At 32.8% G+C, this 20,157-nt stretch overlaps 6 protein-coding genes across 6 annotated transcripts; 3 read left to right on the forward strand and 3 right to left on the reverse strand.

Annotated features, from left to right (window-relative positions):
* The first annotated feature begins 4,728 nt into the window (after positions 1 to 4,728).
* Positions 4,729 to 5,716, forward strand: Tsp_08231 (hypothetical protein). The gene is made up of 3 exons (XM_003373592.1): positions 4,729 to 4,816; positions 4,898 to 4,985; positions 5,626 to 5,716. The coding sequence occupies exons 1-3, from the start codon at positions 4,729 to 4,731 to the stop codon at positions 5,714 to 5,716; spliced, it is 267 nt and encodes an 88-aa protein (XP_003373640.1).
* Positions 5,717 to 7,128: 1,412 nt separating this feature from the next.
* On the forward strand, positions 7,129 to 11,374 carry Tsp_08232 (semaphorin-2A). Its single transcript, XM_003373593.1, has 18 exons — positions 7,129 to 7,208; positions 8,121 to 8,203; positions 8,337 to 8,418; positions 8,475 to 8,532; positions 8,620 to 8,688; positions 8,740 to 8,853; positions 8,898 to 9,012; positions 9,048 to 9,209; positions 9,262 to 9,386; positions 9,444 to 9,552; positions 9,610 to 9,827; positions 10,006 to 10,216; positions 10,273 to 10,394; positions 10,449 to 10,609; positions 10,668 to 10,887; positions 10,968 to 11,049; positions 11,113 to 11,231; positions 11,288 to 11,374. Exons 1-18 carry the CDS (start codon positions 7,129 to 7,131, stop codon positions 11,372 to 11,374), a joined length of 2,217 nt encoding a protein of 738 aa, XP_003373641.1.
* A 2,469-nt stretch (positions 11,375 to 13,843) lies between these two features.
* Positions 13,844 to 14,356, reverse strand: Tsp_08233 (signal recognition protein). Its single transcript, XM_003373594.1, has 4 exons — positions 14,322 to 14,356; positions 14,158 to 14,233; positions 14,035 to 14,106; positions 13,844 to 13,918 (listed from the first exon to the last, which is right to left on the reverse strand). The coding sequence occupies exons 1-4, from the start codon at positions 14,354 to 14,356 to the stop codon at positions 13,844 to 13,846; spliced, it is 258 nt and encodes an 85-aa protein (XP_003373642.1).
* A 469-nt stretch (positions 14,357 to 14,825) lies between these two features.
* Positions 14,826 to 16,355, forward strand: Tsp_08234 (conserved hypothetical protein). Its single transcript, XM_003373595.1, has 8 exons — positions 14,826 to 14,830; positions 15,137 to 15,212; positions 15,269 to 15,363; positions 15,421 to 15,508; positions 15,573 to 15,709; positions 15,765 to 15,843; positions 15,892 to 16,021; positions 16,123 to 16,355. Exons 1-8 carry the CDS (start codon positions 14,826 to 14,828, stop codon positions 16,353 to 16,355), a joined length of 843 nt encoding a protein of 280 aa, XP_003373643.1.
* An 811-nt stretch (positions 16,356 to 17,166) lies between these two features.
* Tsp_08235 (outer membrane protein, OMP85 family) lies at positions 17,167 to 18,835 on the reverse strand. The gene is made up of 3 exons (XM_003373596.1): positions 18,813 to 18,835; positions 18,470 to 18,731; positions 17,167 to 18,168 (listed from the first exon to the last, which is right to left on the reverse strand). The coding sequence occupies exons 1-3, from the start codon at positions 18,833 to 18,835 to the stop codon at positions 17,167 to 17,169; spliced, it is 1,287 nt and encodes a 428-aa protein (XP_003373644.1).
* A 535-nt stretch (positions 18,836 to 19,370) lies between these two features.
* On the reverse strand, positions 19,371 to 20,086 carry Tsp_08236 (conserved hypothetical protein). Its single transcript, XM_003373597.1, has 3 exons — positions 19,860 to 20,086; positions 19,640 to 19,796; positions 19,371 to 19,604 (listed from the first exon to the last, which is right to left on the reverse strand). The coding sequence occupies exons 1-3, from the start codon at positions 20,084 to 20,086 to the stop codon at positions 19,371 to 19,373; spliced, it is 618 nt and encodes a 205-aa protein (XP_003373645.1).
* Positions 20,087 to 20,157: the final 71 nt, after the last annotated feature.

Here is a 20,157-nt window from a genome sequence, read left to right on the forward strand (position 1 = left end):
TAATATAAACTGTCCAATTATATATCAAATGAAATATTTTAACAGTCATTAATTTTCACCGGTTTGTTGTTAAAAGAAGATCCATAAAATAACTTCCTTGAAAATAATGTAACTCAATAATTTTAGCCAATTATGAACTAAACTGGTTGCTGGGTCAAATTGCAGCGGTTTATTATAGATTACGTTTATGCTATTTATTTCTTAAATTTACACATACTACCATTTCAACTATGTTTACAATTTTTGAAAGATTATTTATTCACATTACAGTATTTTTAAAATAGCACAATGCAATTAATTAAAATAAACAACTTAGTAATGCTGGAATAAAGTGTAATAAATTTTCATTATATATGCGTTCGATCGTGACAAACGATAAGCAACATTTTTGTTGCTGCTTAACATTTATTTATGGTTAAAGTTTTTACTGAAAGTTATTGTGTTGACTACTGCTATATAATTTGTATAATTTATTAGCCGAATATTTGAACTACAATTTATAAACTAATTTACAAATGAAAAATGTTAATAGCATCACATTTAAATAGTGGATTCTTAATAATGTAAAAAAGTATTTTCTTGTTTTTGGAATCCACTAATGAATAAGGGATGCTGATTGAATATTTTGACGCATCTTTTGAAAAATATTGAAGCAACAAAATTCCAAACCTCTGAACAATCAACGTTGACAAATGAGTAGCATAAAGAAATTTATAATAAAAAAAACACTGAACATTCCAAATGCACATTTTTATTAATGTATGCTTAACAATCGACGGTGGTTTGCATGCTTTGGCGGCTTCTTTTTCGTGATTTGAATAACTGCGGCAGATGGTTTGAGCAAAATGTCTGAACGGAAAACCTTGAAATTAACTGGAATGACTTTGCTTCAACAAAACACCTGCTGTTCAAAAATTGAAAAACAAAGAAACTGTGTTGCATTTATTTTGATACTTAAAAACGTAATTAAACTGCAACGTAGCCATTTTACTTTTCTCAGAAATTCAGATGTTGCTTGTGTATTTATGCATATATGTAGTATGTTGTGTGTAGTTTTAAATTTAAAGCATCGAAACATTTTGCAAATTAACTAATTTTTAGCTGATAATCTAAGCTTCTCGTTGAGATGGAATAAGAACCATTTTTTCCTCATGCATGGCCAAGGTAAGCCAGCTGGTCAGATTGGTTGTAATTTTTAGATGCTGATGTGTTTTATATCAAGCATCTGTGTTCAAAAGAGGACAGGATCAACGTTTTCATAAATTATGCAAGACTAGAACATGCTATCCAGGTCAAAGACAGCTGTCCAGCGTTGCTTTCCCAATTGTTATCTTGCTGTCAAGTGGGCAGTTTTGCTCCTGTGACGGTATGGTGCTTTTGTCACAAGCGCACCATATGGCTTACCGGATGCGTTGAGGGCCAACTGTAAGCAATAAAACCATACCCCGTGTACGGTTAATAGACCCCTAATCGGGTAATACTCTTTCAACCTTAACCGAAACCCTTTAATTAGAATTTCTTGAAAGCGAAAATTGCCTCTTTGATCATATAAAAGTGATATTTAGTTAGTTAGTTGTGGTAAACGGATGCTAGATCTCCAATTTTCCAGATGCCCTCTTTTGATGGCATAGAATTTTTGATAAACATTTCAAACTAGTCAATTTCAAGGGCGTAATCTTCTTCAAACGTTGCAAGTATTTCTATTTCAGCACTGTAAAAGCAACCAACTTGGCATTCTTAGCGTTCTTGTTCTATTTATAGATAGTCAAAATTTTATATCATTCAAAAAAGGAATGAAATTACAAAAATATGTCTCCTTTTAAATGACATCTTGCTATACAGCTGTTGTTTTATTCAGTTTTTTTCTTTTCAATTTCTAACGCTTTGGCAAGCGATTTAATTTAACAATTTCTGCAGATTTAATTTTCAATATAAATGTAAATTGCATTTGAAATTCCTCACAGCGGTTCATCGTTCACAGCACATATTATATAAATGAACTGTTAAGCAGAAATGCATTTTTTGGTAGTTCTTGTTCAATTGTTTATGGTCTTTATTTCCCTTTTTAATTTTTTGGCACAAAAGCTGCATCATCGAGTAACTATTTAAATCTGTGCAAAGAACATTAATGTGTTACCAACAAAAAACCCAATAGCGACCGCAACAAGTTAATAATTGTTCTGTTTTTTTATGCTATTGTTATTGTTGCAATAATTTTCTGCTCTGCTTGCTTGCTTCATTTTCTATCTGCTTGTTTATAACTTGCAAAAGAGCAAATCAAATCACTTCAAAAGCATTTTTTAGCATGGAAAAGTTGTTCAAATTATTTCTTGAATTAAGTTTATAAGAAAAAATTGTTATTGCACATATTTTCTCCAAGTTAGTCAGAAATGATCTAAAGCATATAAAATTTGAAAGAAAATTAATATAATGTATTATCTGCAAATAAAGCAGTAGATTTAAGTAAATAATATGGTAAAGAGAAAAAATCCATTTGAGGAATATTTTCATTGTTCAGCATCATGCTTTGAATTGCTGAACTAGTAGCTTTATTTGCTCGCTCAAAGACATCCATGGCTCGAACGTGTAAAGTGCAGACTAGAGCGCTTGGTGTCTGGCCCGGGGTGACAATCTTATTTTGTGTAATTCAGTTTCTTATGTGCTTTAGCGTTGGTTGATTTTGTCTGCTCGCTTTTGGATAATAATAATGATGGGTCGATTGAAATAAGCGACCAGCCATCCCTTCTCTGAGGATTGGCTATGAAGAGTTCACTTAATTGACCATTCTGTGCTTGCAGCCTTTTGCTTCATCACGCTTCTTGAATAGCAGGCGTTGATTTCATCACGGTCTGACAAATTTTAAAACTATGTATCTTAAGCAGCAGCATTGTCGCTTGTAATCTTACAACCTAAACGATAATAATGATTTTATGCAATTTTATATCCGCCCAAATTGATCATGTCATATAATTTCATAAATATTTCAAGATCTGTTCATCTGTGCGCATGTACAGCAAAGGAAAAATAATTTTCGTTAAAAATTAATTTTCTTCCCTTCATGACAAGAATTAAATAAGTTCTGCTAAAGTTATCAAAGAGAGAGAGGAAAATGAAAAAATTTAATTAAAAGAAAATTTCTTTCCTAATTTATTTCATTTCATTTCAAATAAATTTATTTACTTGATAACTTAACATGATAGCATCGATGTCCTTTGTAATAATACCCAATGAATTATATTGGATTTTTTATTAATTGACTGGAAACTTTTTTAGAATATTTGAAAAATGACAAAATTTTTTTATAATTGTTAGTAAAAGTTTAAAAAGTCAATAAATGTGAACTTCTATCAAATATATATATACATATATACAATAAAAGTAATAAGACGGACGAATGTATGAAGCTGAATTTTGAATGGGACGTTTAGTTCGAAGAATGTGTCAAGCACCAGAGCATGCTATGTTTATTCGATGTAAAACTTCGACCAACAAGTGGTGGCGCCCTCCTGTTTCCGCGCTTTTCATTGGGTGCCCATTGTTGGAAATTGAATACGAATAGAACCTTGCCTGACGAAGGTGGCCACTTAACCTCGCGCAGCCTCGACCTTCGTATTTTCGTTGGTTCCTTTGAAAAAGTGGTCCGAGGTCGTGGTTATCTTCTACATTTGCAAATGATGCACCAGTCGATTAAGCTTTTCTTCATTTTCGGCCTAGTAGACGGCGCGGGATGCTAGTTGGAATTAAATTAGGCTGCAAGAGAAGACTGGGCGACGCTGTATGTGTGTGTATAGCTGGACAATCATCGATTTCTTCAGCAAATAGAGAAAGTGCACGATAAAGAGAAAAAGCACTGGAAGAACAACGAACAGCTATTTCTAGTCCGCTGCAGTTCATGCTTTGAGAAATGAGCTGCTTGCTACACGTTGATTGTGTCTGTTCGTATGCGTTTTTCAAGATTTCACTTTTTATTCATTTATTTCCAAAATGCATATGCTTATATTACTTTTTGTTTCCTCATCAGCATTCAATAGCTAGCTGGTCGACGTTTTTTGTGAAATGCTCGTGTTTGCATTCCCCTTTCAACGCTAATAAGTAAGCACCGTATCTTTCACTGTAACACGAATAGGTCAACTGTAACCATCATATCAAGGTCAGCAGTTTTTAATATACACATATATCAAACTGCTAATTGTTATTAACGCTGTACCGGTTCCGTTACAGCTTGCAGAATTGGCCTTTTTCACCTGTCGAATTTTTGAGTCTTGACCCATCAAAGCTGTCTTTATACAGAAACCGGTGTCTAATAAAATTGACACTTTTGATTTCTCAACTATTTCCCCATTTTCTATCGTGTCTTGTTTAAGCGATATCGTGTGTGCGCGTTGAAAATCTATTCCAAAAAAGAAAAACCATATATATATATATATATCCTCCATATTTTTACATGTATATTTTTTATGATTTTTAAGCCCTGATAACTCCAGCATTGTTGTTGTTGCTGTTGTTGTTGTTGATGTTGTTTTATTGAAAGCAAAAGAGAAGCGAGCATTGGAGAGAAAGCTGAAAGAAGAAGCCTGCTGTTGCCAATCTTGATTTTAAAGCAGACCGATCAAAATCGACCAAGGCTCGGCTCGTCAAGTGGTCAGCGTCTATGTCGATGGCCAGCACCGTCGAACGATGAAAAACCACTGCTGAAGCGTTCCTCTTCTACATACATCCGGTCGCGAAATGACCATTTTCCATTGGGCATTGATAAACGCTTTTGGCGTTTTTCTTCTTGTCAACTCTGTCGATCCACAATTTCGTGTTCGGCCAGGTAATATGATTTTTTATTTTTATTATTTTCCATAAAAATTAATGCAACTATTGCATTTGGGTAAAATTATACAATTTCCAGAACAATGTATGCCGGTAATACAAGATCAAACGATTAATATCAGAAAAAGTGATCGAAATGCATTGACAATTTTTGCAAATATGCTAAAGTAATTTGAGCAAAGCTTTGAATCACGCATTCGAGTCTATTTTCATTACGGCTGGGACTGTTTTCTGCACATTTCGTGAAATTGACAGTCTAGTGTTAGTTTGAAGCCGCTTGAAAATAAATAGATAGATAACTCGATTCAGCTGTATATATATATTCAGCTTTATTATCAATTGCCTTCAGGGAACGGTTGTTTAAATGGAAAACGTGGGCGTGGTGGTGGTGGTGGTGATTTGTCGAAAAACGAATAATTACTTTTGAGGAGATGGTGCATAAATGACCAGTTTTGCATTTTGAAGAGTTTTACATTTTGTTCACTTTCCAAAATTGTCCGAGTATTTCAAGTGGAGCTTAATTTGACCATAATCAAGTATTACATAATGTGTCTTCCTGTTTTAATTTATACTCTACTAAAAAGTTTTGTTTGATCTGGTTGTGCTTTTTCAAGCATTAATTTTTATTGACTACCTACTTGCAGAACATTGCTCAAATAATAGTGCATTTCCAGTTTCAACACTTTTCAATTTGCATCAACCTTAAGTTGATTTGCCTCTTACGAGAGTTAAAAAGGAAAAAAAAAGAGGTGTATTTGCATAACAAAAGTACCTTTTTGGAAATGAAAATATTATTATTTTTTTCAGGATTATACCAGTGGATTCTTATGTCAATAACCATTCGCTATTATTATTAGCAATTTTTGAATTTTATACTGATGCAAATTTCCAAGCTTAACAAATAATTGTTTTCAGAAAACAAAATGACAATTTTATTAATTTGCATACAAAAAAAATAAAAAATTCATCTGATCTCTCACATGGTTAATCTTCAATGATTTTTCATATGCTTTATAAACTTCAAAATATGAATAATAATATTATTATTAGCATTTTTGAACGCATGTCAAAATCATACTGGATAAGATTGTCTTTATTCGATTATTTAGCGCATGAGAAGAAGTGCAAGCGTTTTGCTAATTTTAAAAGTCAAGATATGAATGACGATGATCATGATTCCGCGTTTTATTTGCTTTTAGTCAGTCCACTCCTTTGTTCAGTTATATGACAAATGATTATTGCTGAACAGCGAAACAAGGAAAACAATTTTCAGCAGAAATAGATAAATAGCAGATGACGATAGGAAATTATTCAAATTTTTTGTTCTCTGATTAAAAATTTATCATTATGTAAACTTGGTCTGGGGTGAATAAAATGATTCGGTTGAAGTTGTTGATTATGGTATTAATTTTTGGTGGTGGAAATATAAAATTATAAAAAGAATCATTTTTCAATATAATTGACGGAAGCAGGCTTCTTCAGTTCTTGCTTCCGAAGTAAAGAAAGTTGGATAAATTAGAATACTTTGTTTTCTTGAAATTGATGTTTGGCTGATCCATGGTGCGCATCAAATGTCAATGATAAATTGTTCATTCCGCGTGATAAATGATTCATTCTATCCAAATGGCATCGACAGCTTTCTGATTTGATTTTCCATTTAATTAAAGCATAAAGTTATTTTTATATCCAACACAACAATTAGTACATAACAATAAGTGGGTCAGATGGAAGTAAAATGTGAAGGTTGTTGTTGACTGAAGTCATCCTTGTGAAAAGCACCCTTTGTTGCAAATTGTTGAATACGTACTAGCCGGAAATGGCTTTGCCAGTTGCAATCATAAAAGTTCCACAGAAAAATCTGAACGATATTTTAATTCATTTTTCTATTTCTACTGCTACTGTTTCAATAAAATTGAATTTTTATTCCATCAAATTTATTAGAAATTCAGAAGCATAGTTTAAAAACTATTTACATTTTTTTAAAAGAACTTTTTCTATTTTAAAATGCTTTCTTATTATTCAACTTTCATTGAACATTGTTGCTATTATTATTATTATTATTATTCATTGAACATAAATTTGTCAGTGAAAATTTCCTTCATCAAATATTTAACAGATGTTTTTAACATTCAACAATTGCAACAAAGTAACAAAGAATTTTTTTACATTTAAGTTTCATTTTTAAATCTATTATTATTTGTATTTTTTAAAAAAAAGTTTCAATGTAAAATCATGAGTTATTTTTCAACTTGTAAAATGAATGTTCTTAAGCATAATGTCCAGTATTATTCGTTCTATAAATAACTGCTAATGGATCGAACAATTTCGAAGCCGAATTGCTTAAGCTATAACAATGAAACAAGTAGAGCTGAAAATAGATCGTGTAAATCGTTAATGGAAAGATGAATTCAATTTTAACAACTTTATAAATGTATAATTGCCAGTTTATTCATAATAAAAAAAATACATTGACGAAGAAGGCAATTCGATTTGCTTTATATGCAGATATGAAAAATGAGAGCAGTATTTTTAATTATAAAAGCATTTTTATATCCAAAAGATAATGTGAAATTACTTTGAAATGAAAATAAAGTACTTGATGTCCAATTGACCTTTAAAATCTCAACGGAAACTAAGATCTGATATCTGATGATGCGCTCAGTAGAAATTAAACCTTGACCTTTGACCAGATCTACTGGGAACGACCTGGATCAGTTTCAACATCTCAATTTGTCATGATGAATGGTCTAATTAATAAATATGCTAAAGCAGTATTGATTGATAAAATCTTTGACTGAAAAGATATTCCACTGGCTTTTGCTTTTCCCCATGCGAATTGATATTTGTGTGATATGCTAGCAGCTGAAAAGCTGATCAAAGCTGACTAAATAAGTTGTTTTTCTGGAAAACTTTTTGTTAGGGAAATTTGTATTGTACTATACAGAGAGGGTCTGTTTATTTCACTAACAGTAATAAAACAGTCCGTCTGGTGAATAAAAAATATATTTAAAGCAAATGATACTAGTTCACTTATATATTATTATTATTACTTAGAAATACGGTGAAAAGTTCTTAAAATAGTAATACAGTACAAACACATTTGCTTCATTTAATGTGTTTTGAGGATATGTTGAAAATTTGTATTATTTTTCAATTCATTATGAAAAAATAAATGTTTTGATTAAACTAAATTGGTACTGGAGTGAATCGAGATTTATAATATTATTCACGCCTAATAATCAATAACTACAGTAGTTGTTCTGACACGACACGTATGTATATATAGGTATAGATATAAACAGATATTACCGGCATGTTGTTTTATATTTCTCATCAACATCAACACGGGCACCATTAGTGATGCAATGCTGTTCCGGAAGGAAAAGTCAATTATGTGATAAACATGCTTATCCCAAAAAGAAACACCTAAAAATATGTTGCTAATTGTAAATCCACTTCACATTGAAAGAGAATTATTGCATTATTATTGCTTATATCTGTTCAACTTTATCTTTTAGAGCACGTGTTCAATAAAGGTAATTTGTACTACCGAGTGCTTTTGCTGGATGAAGATGCTAATGCTTTATATGTTGGAGCAATGTGAGTATATTTTTAGCTTGTTGCAAGTCATCAAGAATTGTAACAATTCATTTCAGGAATTCATTTTACAAACTAAATATGAATGACATAAACTCCACACTGTTACGTGACAAGGTGAATATTTTAAAATAACTTTTATGCTAATGAAAATAGATAATAAACACTTTCTGTTTATTAAATATTAATTTACCTCGTTTCTAGTTTGGTGAATTTGAGTTGAAACCTACCACTGAAGCATTAGCTTTGTGTAGTGTTCGGACGAGAGATCAGGTATTTTAAAAATTACATTGTGCAATTCTAAAAGTATAAATATTTTTTCAGGAACTAAAGTGTCAAAATCATGTCAAACTGGTGATCAAACGTTCCGATGGAACGTTATATCTCTGCAGTACAAATGCACTCAATCCAACTATAAGCATACTTGATGTAATAAAAGTTTATTTTCCACTTTGAACAGTTGTAAAGCATTCTTATTTTAGAGCACAACTTTGCACGTGCATGAAACGGGCAGCAGTGGGGCTGCAATATGTCCTAGCGATCCGGATGATTTTGGAGCCGCTGTCTGGATAGGTGCATTTGAATATGTTGAACATGGTAGAAATTAATTTTTCAATTAATGTTTTTTACAGAGCACGGAAATCCTGGAAAAATTCCTTCCATTTATTCTGCAACAGCAACGGATTACACTGGTGCCAATCGTGTTATATACCGACCTCCCTTGTTAAATGAAAGAGGCGACATGATGCATCCGTATATGAGTACCGCTCATACGGATTCAAAATGGTTGAAAGGTATTTTTTACATTCGCAAGCATAATCTTTGCTAATTTTATTTTTGTTCAAGAGCCGAATTTTGTTGCTGCATTTGACGTTGGAGATGGGTATGTGTATTATTTTTTTCGAGAGCTCGCTGTAGAATACATGTCTTGCGGAACGGTTATTTATTCACGAGTTGGGCGTATATGCAAAGTATTTGAATTTTTCATTTTTTATTTAACTTTTTAAAAATAATATATTAAATTATAGTCTGATACTGGTGGTAGAAACTTGCTGAAGCAAACATGGACTTCATTTTTTAAAGCTCGTCTAAACTGCTCTATATCCGGAGAATTTCCATTTTACTTCAATGAAATTCGTAAGAGAATGAGCATGTATATTTTTATAGATTTATTTCAAATTTTTTATATTTAAGAGGATGTTTATAAAGTATCTGGAAGTAATCAAGAAACATTGTTTTATGCTACATTTTCTACTGGAGAAAATGGATTTTCCGGAAGTGCAATTTGCGTGTATACATTGTCTGAAATCAAAGCTGTATTCGACAGTAGCCCGTTTAAAGGACAAGTCTCACCCTTGCATGTTTGGCAAGCACTTCCTTCTACAGAAACGCCGACTCCACGACCTGGACAAGTGAGATAATTTTTGTTAAATCTTCCCAATGACATGATGTTGCCATAAATTTAAGCAGGTTGAGCGTGGCTGTAGTTGTGTTTTTAAAAACATTTTAAGATTTTAAAATGTTTGCATACAGTCTCCATTGATTGCATGGTTAATTAAAGGCTAAACATATTTCCTGTTATTTTTTAAGTGCGTTCGTGATTCGAAGACATTGTCAGATACTACGTTACATTTTGTGAAAACCCATACATTGATGGACAGAGCTGTATCACATCAAAATAATAAATTTCGAAGTCCTGAAGGACCACTGTTCTATAGAAAAGACGTGATTTTGCAAAAATTAGTTGTTGATATTGTTGTCGGTGAAGATAGCTCTTATCCTGTCATTTACGCAGCATCAAGTAAAAATTTTTACTGAAATGTAAATTTATATATTAACAATGCATTACTACTTTAGATAATGGAAAACTTTTTAAAATTGTTTCATGGCATGACGCTCACAGCTATGTGCAAGCAAATGTTGTCGCTGTATACAAGCTTAGGCATGAAGAACCAGTTCATGCAATGCAGATACTTCCTGTAATCATATAATAATATTAATTTTTATATGCAAATTTAATGCAGACTTTTTAGGGCCAGTATTTATATATAGCTCAGGATGTAGAAGTTTCACAAATCGAACTTCCACAATGTCATTTATACAAATCGTGCATATTGTGCGCTCAAGATCCTTATTGTGCTTGGCATTCAATCCGACAGCAGTGCCATCGTTATCGAACTTCCTACCGTGATGAGTAAGTGCACTGTTGAGCAGTCAAAGAAAGAAAAATATTAGTTGTGCATATTTTACAGATGGATAAAAATATCATCTGCTGATCCTCTGAAACCTAGCTGTGTTGAAGCAACGCGTCGTTTTACAAGGCTTCTTTATCCAGGTGATTCAATCAGCTTGACGTGTCACCAAAAGATACCTAACAGTGCTGAAGAACGGTTGGATGCAATTTGGATGTTCAATAACCGAACTCTTGATCTTTCTGATTCAAAATTTTTGCTAACTGTAGAAAATGGATTGGTTATTGTGAACGTAAAATGACTTGATTATTCATTTTTTACTTAAAATTTGAAACTTTAAATTATTAATAATATTTTCAGATTACCAAAGATTATTCAGGCTTGTATGAATGTGTTCAACAGAAAAACAAGCTGGTCTCATATCAGATATTTGTTGACGACAGTACTGAATATTGTTTTTTATAATTTTAAAATATTTAAAAATTCATTTGTTGTGTATTTTTAGAAAATTGTCAGAAACCTCACAGTATACAAGAATTTAATGCAGTTTATCGTGAATGGTGCCGTGAATTTCAAGAATACAAACTTACCATGTCTAGGTGGAAAAAGTGGTATGAGCAAAACGTAAGTTTCAGCACTCATGAATAAAATAAAATAATAAAAAATAATATTTATTTCAGTTGCAATGTAGTGACAGCAGTGATCGTCGACGATTAGCTCAAGATCACGAGTTGAAAAGTAATAGACTTGTTCAAGTGCACAGATGAAAATGTATATATATATATATATATATAATTTAAGTTTATTTTTGCAAAAACAAATGCCCGTCCTGAACATTCCATTGTCATATTTGAAATGTGAAATTTTGCTATTTTTGTACAAAGCTTTGTTTTGAACAATCGTTGTTTAACTACTTTTACGCTAACCGCTTTAAAAAATTGTAAAATTTAGTTGATGGTGTGCTTCATGTAAAATTGTAACAATTTGGTGAAATATAAAAAATCAATTATATATATATAATAATTTATTTGAGAGAAAGTGAACGCTATTGTTGAAACAAATTCGAAATACTTAATTCCTTTTATGGTTTTATTTACATAACTCCATTATTGATGTTGTTAATTGATTAACAATTTCAAGTTAACTTTCCAACACGTATTAAAACTGCATTTAACTAGAACTAAATTGTGCATTCACTTGCGACAGTTTTAGTAACAAATTTCACAGTATTTACGCATAACATTTTAAAATACTTTGAGGACAATTCTGCCAAACTTTCGTACTTAATTTTCATTAACAATGATAAGAAGATATGGTATGTCTAATAGCACTATAAAAATGTTTGAAATTATATATTTCTTCTGAATGCAAATGAAATGGAAGACTGAAGTGCAAAGAATTAAAATCCTTTTGGCATAGTTTATCCAAGAGAAAGTAAGTCGATTACTTCAACTGCACAATACTGTTCTGTTGTTGAACACACCATTCACCTTAAGTTAAAAATACAATCACTTTAATGAAACGAAAAGCTAAACGATTTGAACAAGTCTTTAAACGAAAATAAATTTAAATTTTGCTTATAAAAGAATCAATTATTGAAGAAAATGTCACAGCTATAGCTTTCATGAAATTATTATAGTTTTCCCTCAATATTCGTGGTATATCTTTTCCGGTGGTACCGCGAATACATGTCTCTTCAATTCATACGGCCCGCTTATGCCTTATAGCCAGTCTTGCGCAATTGCTTAAAACCTTCATGGGATATCACAGGACTTATACTGATTTGCATATTTAGTATTTATTCCATAATTATTTTTTTTAAATTCATTCGATTGAGTGCATAGCCGTCTAAATTGTGGGTATGTTCCTGCGTGCAAGCTTACCCGAGTGGATGGATTGGCCGGTGCATATGTTTTAAAAAACATTGTCATCGAAAGTTGTTCCTGACTTTTTTCTTCATTTATTCCAAAATTCGCTCCGACCTATAACAAACAGAGAGACGAAAACAGTAAATAGGAAGACCAAAACTCAGTATAAAACGAAAACTGCTGCTTAGCAAACTAACAATACATGAACAGTATGCAAGCATAAGCCACTGTAAGCGCATTATGCATTACGTCATTACTCAAATATTGCATTATTCTGACTATATGTTGGACCGTGCTAGCCTGGGAGCGCAGTTCTGCGCTTCCATACATGTCTAGACGAGTTGCCAAGCTTAAAATCAATTCAGGAATTGTGCGACTGAAGCTTCGCAAACCGACCGCCCCCCCCCCTCTCCTACCACGTTCGCAGCGTCCCTTTTTGCTTCACCCTAATCTTTGTTTACCTTAGCATTAGCAGCGGTTAATTAGCATCCCAGTTTCGTAAAGTCGTTATCGCTACATTCGGCTTTTCATCTACATCGCTGACCGCTGCTCTGAACGAGACCTTCCGTTAATGTCCATCGATACGCTTGATAAAGAACTAGATAATTTTCACTTATTGCTGTGCATCTTGGAAATGAAATCTTGGAATCTGTGCATTATCACAAATTGGCGAATGTTGAGGGCAAACTGTATTATTATCAAATGTTTCTATTTTGGATTTAAAAGTAACAGTAAGAGACATACTAATAAAGGCATGTGTTTGGGGTTGAAATAATAAAATGATCACGTTATTAACAAATTTTGTCATTATCAATTTCAGTTTATTGAAAATTCTCGATAATGCTTACTGTTAGCCGTAATGTTGACTGCATTAGGCATTTTTTTCAAAGCTACAAAGTCAACTTTAAGCATAAATATGTATACAATAATAATAATAATAATAACTGTATAAACATTTCATTAAACATATATAATTAGTGTTGAGCAACTATCAACAATGAATTAATAAAAGTCTGGGACTTTAATTCTTGAAACGGCTCCTTTATTTCTTCATTCAACGCTATCAAATTCAATTTATTTAATTAACGACAAAACAGCCAGCAGCAAATTTTTTTTAATACACTGCAAAGACTGATGACATACATACGGAGAATTTTTGTTAATTAACAAATTTCCTTTTCAAGGGAATAACAAATTATTAACGATGTCCGCGCTTCTTTTTACCACGAGCTTGTTTATTAGCAGGCGCTGATTCCTGATTCGGAAGATTAGAACGAGTTTGACGGGACTTCAGCTTTGGTATCAACGAAGCTGCGTAAATAAATACTGCTTCACCTGTTCAATAAATATTAACCATGAAATATTAATTTAAAAAATGTCCTCATATGGAAACCAACGATTCGGTAAATCAGGATTAACTGGCCTGCCATCGGCATGTTTCAGCTGAAAGCGCACGCAACCTTGAAACTGCAAATCTCGCTGCGACTCGCGTGGATGCATTTTTTTCTTAGTAGATAAAAATTCCATGAAACATGTGGATGTTTTCATTATATTCTTACTTCTAATTTCACATTAAAGGCAGCGTTCTTAAGAATTTCATAAATTTCTTGAGAAGTTGGATTTTCAACAGCCTGAATAGTATGACTACTTTTAGTAATGATAACTAAACAAAATAAACATACTTTCGCTAATGGAATTCGGCGGCCTTGTCTGAGAGTACGCTTCACATTTATGTATACCGGATAGAAACTAGCCCATCTAAAATCGTAATAAAACAGTATTACAGTATATATACATGCTACTGAAGTGAACATAACTATAATGATAGTAAATTCAAAAGAATTACCTTGCTTCGTTGTCGGATGCAAGTCGGTCGTACATGACGACAAAACTATTTCTGCAACCAACAAACAAAAATTACGGTTACAGTAATCCAAGAAATTCAAATATAATCAATACTTAATTATAAAAACATTGAAGATGGAATTTACGCCAGTGAGTTTATAGAAATTAAAAATTGTACTTTTTAAATAAAATAATTATTTTAGGCACAATTATTTCTGTAATCATATGAAATATATTTCAATTTACGACGTGTGAAACCGAGAAACATAAATTAAAAAATAATATAGCTTGAAATTTACCAATTATTATAAAAAGTAATCTTAATAATGTAATGTAAAGTCATTGCAATAAAGATGTGTACAACGTGCAGCTGCAGATCTTTGCATAATGATAGCAATTGCAATTTTTACGTTTATATTGATTCATAATTATATAATTTGGACAGTTTTATTTTTTCAAACTTAATAATATAATAAATCAATCAGTATTCCGTGTGACTTTAAAAATGAAGTATAACTGATTGTTCCTACTTTTCTTTACTATCTTACTGTATATAAACACCAGTAGTGTGTGATCTTATTTACACCCGATGTAGTTTTTTTTTTTCATCAGCCTATTATTATCTTAGTTCCTTGCCAATGCTTGTTTGTTTTCATGCACTGTTTTCTATTTGAAATATACAATAAGAAATTTTTATGCATTGTTTCGCTTCATATATTACATTGTTTTTCACTGTGAAATATTTGTTTTATTCGTTATTGATTTTATTTTTACTATTTTTAAAATCTTTATTTTCATTTTTTATACTAATTTCAGCATTGAAATGGGATGTGATGGTGGAACAATACCAAAGCGTTGTGAACTTGTGAAAACAAAGAAGAAAGAAACGAAGGTATATTGTTATTCGATAGAGAAATTGATTCTGAAAACTTTTTACTGATAGTTTAGGTTGAACGGGATGAAAAAGCGGCAGCTCGATGGAAACACTGCGCGCTGACTCAACAACCTTTGAAGGCACCCATAGTGGCGTGTCGGTTGGGAAGGTATTTATTCAAGTATAATTGAAATTTTATATTCTAATTAAAACTTGTTACTGTTAGACTTTACAATAAAGAAGCAGTTATCGAAGCTTTGTTGAAACGAAAAGAAGCACCAGTGGAAGGATTGAACCACATTTCTTCATTAAAGGTATTCAACTTTAAATGTATTGATTTTTATTTTATAATTTTAATTTTGTTTGTATAATTTTTAGGATGTGAAAGAATTGAAGCTGACGAAAAATCCTGCATATGATGAGAAAAAAGCGGACAAAGGTGGTGAATACGCAGATTTGAAAAGTGCCGCTTACATATGCCCAGTTTCAGGACTTGAAATGAATGGAATTTATCGGTAAAATTATTTACTGGTTTTTGAATGTTCGAAAATAATTTTTTTGATTTTGCAGCTTTTGTTTCCTATGGTCTTGCGGTTGCGTTCTGTCGGAAAAATGTTTCAAAGAAATAGAAGGACAAAACTGTCATAATGTAAGTTCATTGCCGTTGGATATTCAAATATTCAGTTTTTATATTTAGTGCAATATGCCATTTACTGCGGCAGATAAAATAGTGTTGTACGGAACTGATGAAGAAATAGAAAAGTACCGTGAAAGCATAAATAAGAAAACTCTGAAGAAAAGAATGAAATCTTCTAAAGTTTCAGTTGGTAAGTGCATTTAATAATTTGATTTTGTTCAATTAATATTGTTAAATGATAGTCTTCTAATAGCATAAAATGAATATAATGCATGTGAATTTATATTTCAGGTACTGAAGCTGGAACTAGTGGTTTGACGGTTTCTCAGAGTGAAGCCAACAACAGTAATGTGAATTCAGTCAAGCAGTCTGCATTTGCCGAAAATGACGTGAAACGGAAAAAGATGAGTATTCAAGACGATCCCAAAGCAAGCAAGGTTTACAAATCATTGTTTACTACAAGTGATGCCGGCAAAGCGCAACCTCGCGGACACTGGGTTACGTATAATCCATTATATTTTTAGTATTTTAAACTGCTTTTGAATGTCCACGTTACGTTATTTATTGTGTATACAGTTTTGCACAGAAAGTTATGTGTAAATTTCATATGATTTAAATTTGAAGTGATGACAGTAACGGATGTTTGTTTACTTCTTACTGTTTACTTTCGCTGTATTGTTCACATCACTCCTGATAACCAACCACGTGATGCGTATAAATTGTCTGATAATACGAATTAAACAGGTCAAAAAACTATTTTTCGTTGGTTGATTGAGGAAAAACAATGCCTTATAAATAACGACGTCTTTTTATTATTGTTCAAGTTGTTGTGTGGAAAGTAAATATTTAATGAAGATTCCGAGCAGAAATTACTTGTAAAATAAATGAGTGCGACAACAGAATGCAACATTTGACTTGTTAAACAATTTAATGACACATTTATCTTAACATTTCTTGTGTTTGGTTTGGCAGTGCAATTGAAATGAGTTGAAAGAAAAAACATGGCCTTCATCCATACTGTAGATTTTTTATGGATTAGAATGTACATCACAATATGATTCGAAATATGCGCCAAAATCGTAGTAGAGTTGAAATTGACGAAAATAGGAATACAATTTTCAAGGGATGTACTTAAATAATACGAACAGAAATGAAATTAATAGAGCAATCATAAATCATTGTATTTAATTGTCAAGTTAGTAAGCGAAACTTAGTCAGCTATATTTCAAAGGGGAGATTTTTGAATTGAAAAATACAATCGAAGACTATAATCTCAGTATCCACGTGCATTGTAAAATACTGAATAAAAAACAAACAATCTACATAAGAAAATAATTACAGAAACGATACACCAGCACCAACTTGCAATCCACGATGTATTCTGTCTTCAATTTGATATTCCAAAGGGAAACAATAGTTGATTTCAATTCGACAAAAGCTGCCAATTTTGAACAACAGACCCATGCCGACACTGCTGCGACGCCGTCCGGCGCTCAATTCTTTGACAAGTTTCGACAATTCCAAATTAACAGGAGCATACCAGAGGCTGCCAACCGCAGCGAAAGCATGCGCGTATAGAAAGTCGCCGAAAATTCGTCGATAAAGATGCGTAACAAAGCATATACTACTAGACCCTCCTAAACAGTTGCCGTTGGTTTGACATCCAATACAATTTGGTACGAATCCCCTCAAATTCTGCGAACCGCCAAGAAATATCCTATCCATGCAAAGCAACGTTCTTGGAGAATTGGCTATAACGTGATTGAATGAAAAACTGTTTGCGTTGATCAAATTGAATGGCAGTTGAAAATTAGCCTTCAAATCTAAACTGTGACGAATGAAATTCACATCCCCCGCACCGCCGGCCAATTCTTGACTCAGCTTGAAAAAGCTGCCTGACGTCGGCATTAGCATATTATTTAACGTGCAATAGATCAGAGAATTTTCAACGCTATTCTTCACACTGTGTCCGGCATGTTCTCTAATTAGAAACACATCCGACGAAGTTTTGAAATGACGCCAACAATTAATCAGACATAAACTATAAATCCAGTTCTTCCACAGACGATGTCTCAGTTCAATACTGGCGCCAACGTCGCTCGAAATTCCATTACACTGAGACAGAGGTCTCACTTTGCGGTAAACATTAAACCGCATACCGCTGTTCAAAACTGACAAAAATGGCTTGGCAAAGTCAAAATCGAACATCGCCTTCAATTCTTGACAAACAGATATGGAAGTTTTCAACAATTCTCCGCTGCCAAATGCATTCCTGCATGCCAGCTGCATATAGCTATTAGTTTCATTTATACTATTAATTCCAGCACCTGCGTGAAGCTAAAAATATAATAATCATAATAATATGTGAAACTTTCATTGATCTGTCAATTTGGAAATTTTACAACCGTGTGACAACTAATCTGTCCTAAAATGACCTGTTTGAAAACTTGAAACTTATCACAATACACAGCAGAATACGTCGTGTAAAAGGCATCACTTTATACGTATCACTTAATGCTTACTTATTGAATTATTTTACTGAATAGTTCCAATTTCGCTTCTTACTTGCTTAATAAACGTAAAAAACATACACTGACATTACCAAAAAGCGTTTCGGCTCTGTAACCTTCATAATAACGTTTACACCGTTGAATGTCTTATTGCTAGCAGTAACATGTATAGAAATGTCTTCAAACATAGATATATCTTCCATATATTTTTTAAGTGTTACAGCTCGATTTGCGAGGTCTTTCAAATTGGATGCGGAAAAAAGATGCGAACACAATGACACAAGGGCACTGTGCTTCGTCTTCCAAACACCGTCAAAAATGACTTGTTCCAATATAATTTTTTCTTTGAGAATTTTCTCCGCATTTGGCTCTTTTCCTGTGAATACCATTCTGAAATATCGACTTCAACGTTCAAATTGTCCATTAAAATTATTTATTTGAAAATATTTGAGAATATAAAATAAAATGTACCTGCGCTTTATTTCGTCTTTCATACAACAATTACAGAAGTGACAATTGATATGGCATTAAAAACACATACATATGTAAATTAACAACGACTAACTAAACTGATAACATGGTAATTAATCCAAGGAACATGATAAATTAGAATATAAATAATGTGAATATTACAAACACTTTTGACAATGCAACTGACTTTGGAAGCTGGGGAGAAGAAAACTAAAAAAATAATCCAGAAATAAGTCATGTAGAGGTAATATTTTAAAAATATAATTAAAAAAAATAGTTTCTAACATTGTTGCATATCGTTTAAATGATGCTTATGTTCCATTATGCATACTGTACAATCATTGATTTCATCACTTTTTAATGCGAATTGCAACATTTGAAAGTGTGTTGTAGAAATGTTTGGAAGAAAATGTTTTCGAACTATCCACCCGGTGGACAGTTTTTACCATTTGAACATATTTGCCATTGAAAAAAAAACCTCGAGAAAATATATTTTCCACGATCTGATTGGTCAGTTCTGATTAAACAGATCTGATGAATAGCGTTGATCTAGTTTTGTCATTTCGGTATTTTCGCGGTCGGCTGCGTTTCCGTTTCTGTTTGTTCCCATTGTGTTGAGAAACGATCACAACGCCAAGTCATGTACCATCTGCGCATTTGTCTACACTTGTCTGCTATTGGATTAGCGTCGATCAACGGGTCAATGTGAACAGAACAGATCACCAGACCCCCAACGGTAATGGTTACATTCACGTCGCCCAATGTAGCGTCCCTTTTTGTTGCGTAACTTACCTGCCAAATGTATAGCATATGTACAGATATATAACAAGAAGGCAGGCGAAGCTGCTGAGCTGTGGAAATCTGAATATGTACATTGTTGTGGGATTTTGACCATTGTCTGTTGTTCGCCTCGTATCTGCCATTCGCGCGCGTGTGTGTGTCGTCCATCTGTATCCGTTGTGTTGTTGTTGTTGCACTTTATTACTTTAATCAAGCATTCAATTGAAATTGAGTGAAAGCCAATTCGGTGCGCTGAAAATATAGCACAATCGACCGCTGCTGGGGCAATTCGGTTGTCTGCACTGTTGACGTGGGCTATTATTCACCATTATTAAACCGACCTCGGTGAATTGCTTCGTCTGATTCAGGACAAAAATAGCTCTTCTTGAACCTGCTTGTCGCTTAAATGTACACTCAACTTTTATCATGCAAAAATGAACAGCTTGATACAACAACCGAGTGACTGCTTTGATTTGTCGCTTTGTTTCTAGCATCCAAATCAAAGTGAAACTCGATTTGCAATGATTTTCAATCGATACATTACCATCGAATTCACAGATTTGTC

This window comes from Trichinella spiralis, assembly GCF_000181795.1.
Source record: "Trichinella spiralis strain ISS 195 chromosome Unknown Scfld6, whole genome shotgun sequence".
Lineage (NCBI taxonomy): Eukaryota > Metazoa > Nematoda > Enoplea > Trichinellida > Trichinellidae > Trichinella > Trichinella spiralis.

What these genes read in the sequence shown, in the direction of transcription:
- Tsp_08231 (XM_003373592.1), top strand. Translation starts at nt 4,729, where the DNA reads ATGACCATTTTCCATTGGGCATTGATAAACGCTTTTGGCGTTTTTCTT. An exon ending in ACAATTTCGTGTTCGGCCAG is followed by an intron (nt 4,817 to 4,897) that starts GTAATATGATTT and finishes TACAATTTCCAG; the next exon opens with AACAATGTATGCCGGTAATA. An exon ending in ATTTTTGCAAATATGCTAAA is followed by an intron (nt 4,986 to 5,625) that starts GTAATTTGAGCA and finishes TATTTTTTTCAG; the next exon opens with GATTATACCAGTGGATTCTT.
- Tsp_08235 (XM_003373596.1), bottom strand. Translation starts at nt 18,835, where the DNA reads ATGAAAGACGAAATAAAGCGCAG. An exon ending in AAAGACGAAATAAAGCGCAG is followed by an intron (nt 18,732 to 18,812) that starts GTACATTTTATT and finishes TCGATATTTCAG; the next exon opens with AATGGTATTCACAGGAAAAG. An exon ending in AGACATTCAACGGTGTAAAC is followed by an intron (nt 18,169 to 18,469) that starts GTTATTATGAAG and finishes TTATATTTTTAG; the next exon opens with CTTCACGCAGGTGCTGGAAT.
- Tsp_08232 (XM_003373593.1), top strand. Translation starts at nt 7,129, where the DNA reads ATGGATCGAACAATTTCGAAGCCGAATTGCTTAAGCTATAACAATGAA. An exon ending in GAGTTGGGCGTATATGCAAA is followed by an intron (nt 9,387 to 9,443) that starts GTATTTGAATTT and finishes ATTAAATTATAG; the next exon opens with TCTGATACTGGTGGTAGAAA. An exon ending in TGTCATTTACGCAGCATCAA is followed by an intron (nt 10,217 to 10,272) that starts GTAAAAATTTTT and finishes TTACTACTTTAG; the next exon opens with ATAATGGAAAACTTTTTAAA.
- Tsp_08234 (XM_003373595.1), top strand. An exon ending in CAAAGAAGAAAGAAACGAAG is followed by an intron (nt 15,213 to 15,268) that starts GTATATTGTTAT and finishes CTGATAGTTTAG; the next exon opens with GTTGAACGGGATGAAAAAGC. An exon ending in AAGGACAAAACTGTCATAAT is followed by an intron (nt 15,844 to 15,891) that starts GTAAGTTCATTG and finishes TTTTATATTTAG; the next exon opens with TGCAATATGCCATTTACTGC.
- Tsp_08236 (XM_003373597.1), bottom strand. Translation starts at nt 20,086, where the DNA reads ATGCTAGAAACAAAGCGACAAATCAAAGCAGTCACTCGGTTGTTGTAT. An exon ending in TGCCCCAGCAGCGGTCGATT is followed by an intron (nt 19,797 to 19,859) that starts GTGCTATATTTT and finishes GCTTGATTAAAG; the next exon opens with TAATAAAGTGCAACAACAAC. An exon ending in GCAGCTTCGCCTGCCTTCTT is followed by an intron (nt 19,605 to 19,639) that starts GTTATATATCTG and finishes TACATTTGGCAG; the next exon opens with GTAAGTTACGCAACAAAAAG.
- Tsp_08233 (XM_003373594.1), bottom strand. Translation starts at nt 14,356, where the DNA reads ATGTACGACCGACTTGCATCCGACAACGAAGCAAG. An exon ending in GCCGAATTCCATTAGCGAAA is followed by an intron (nt 14,107 to 14,157) that starts GTATGTTTATTT and finishes CATACTATTCAG; the next exon opens with GCTGTTGAAAATCCAACTTC. An exon ending in CCTTTAATGTGAAATTAGAA is followed by an intron (nt 13,919 to 14,034) that starts GTAAGAATATAA and finishes GTGCGCTTTCAG; the next exon opens with CTGAAACATGCCGATGGCAG.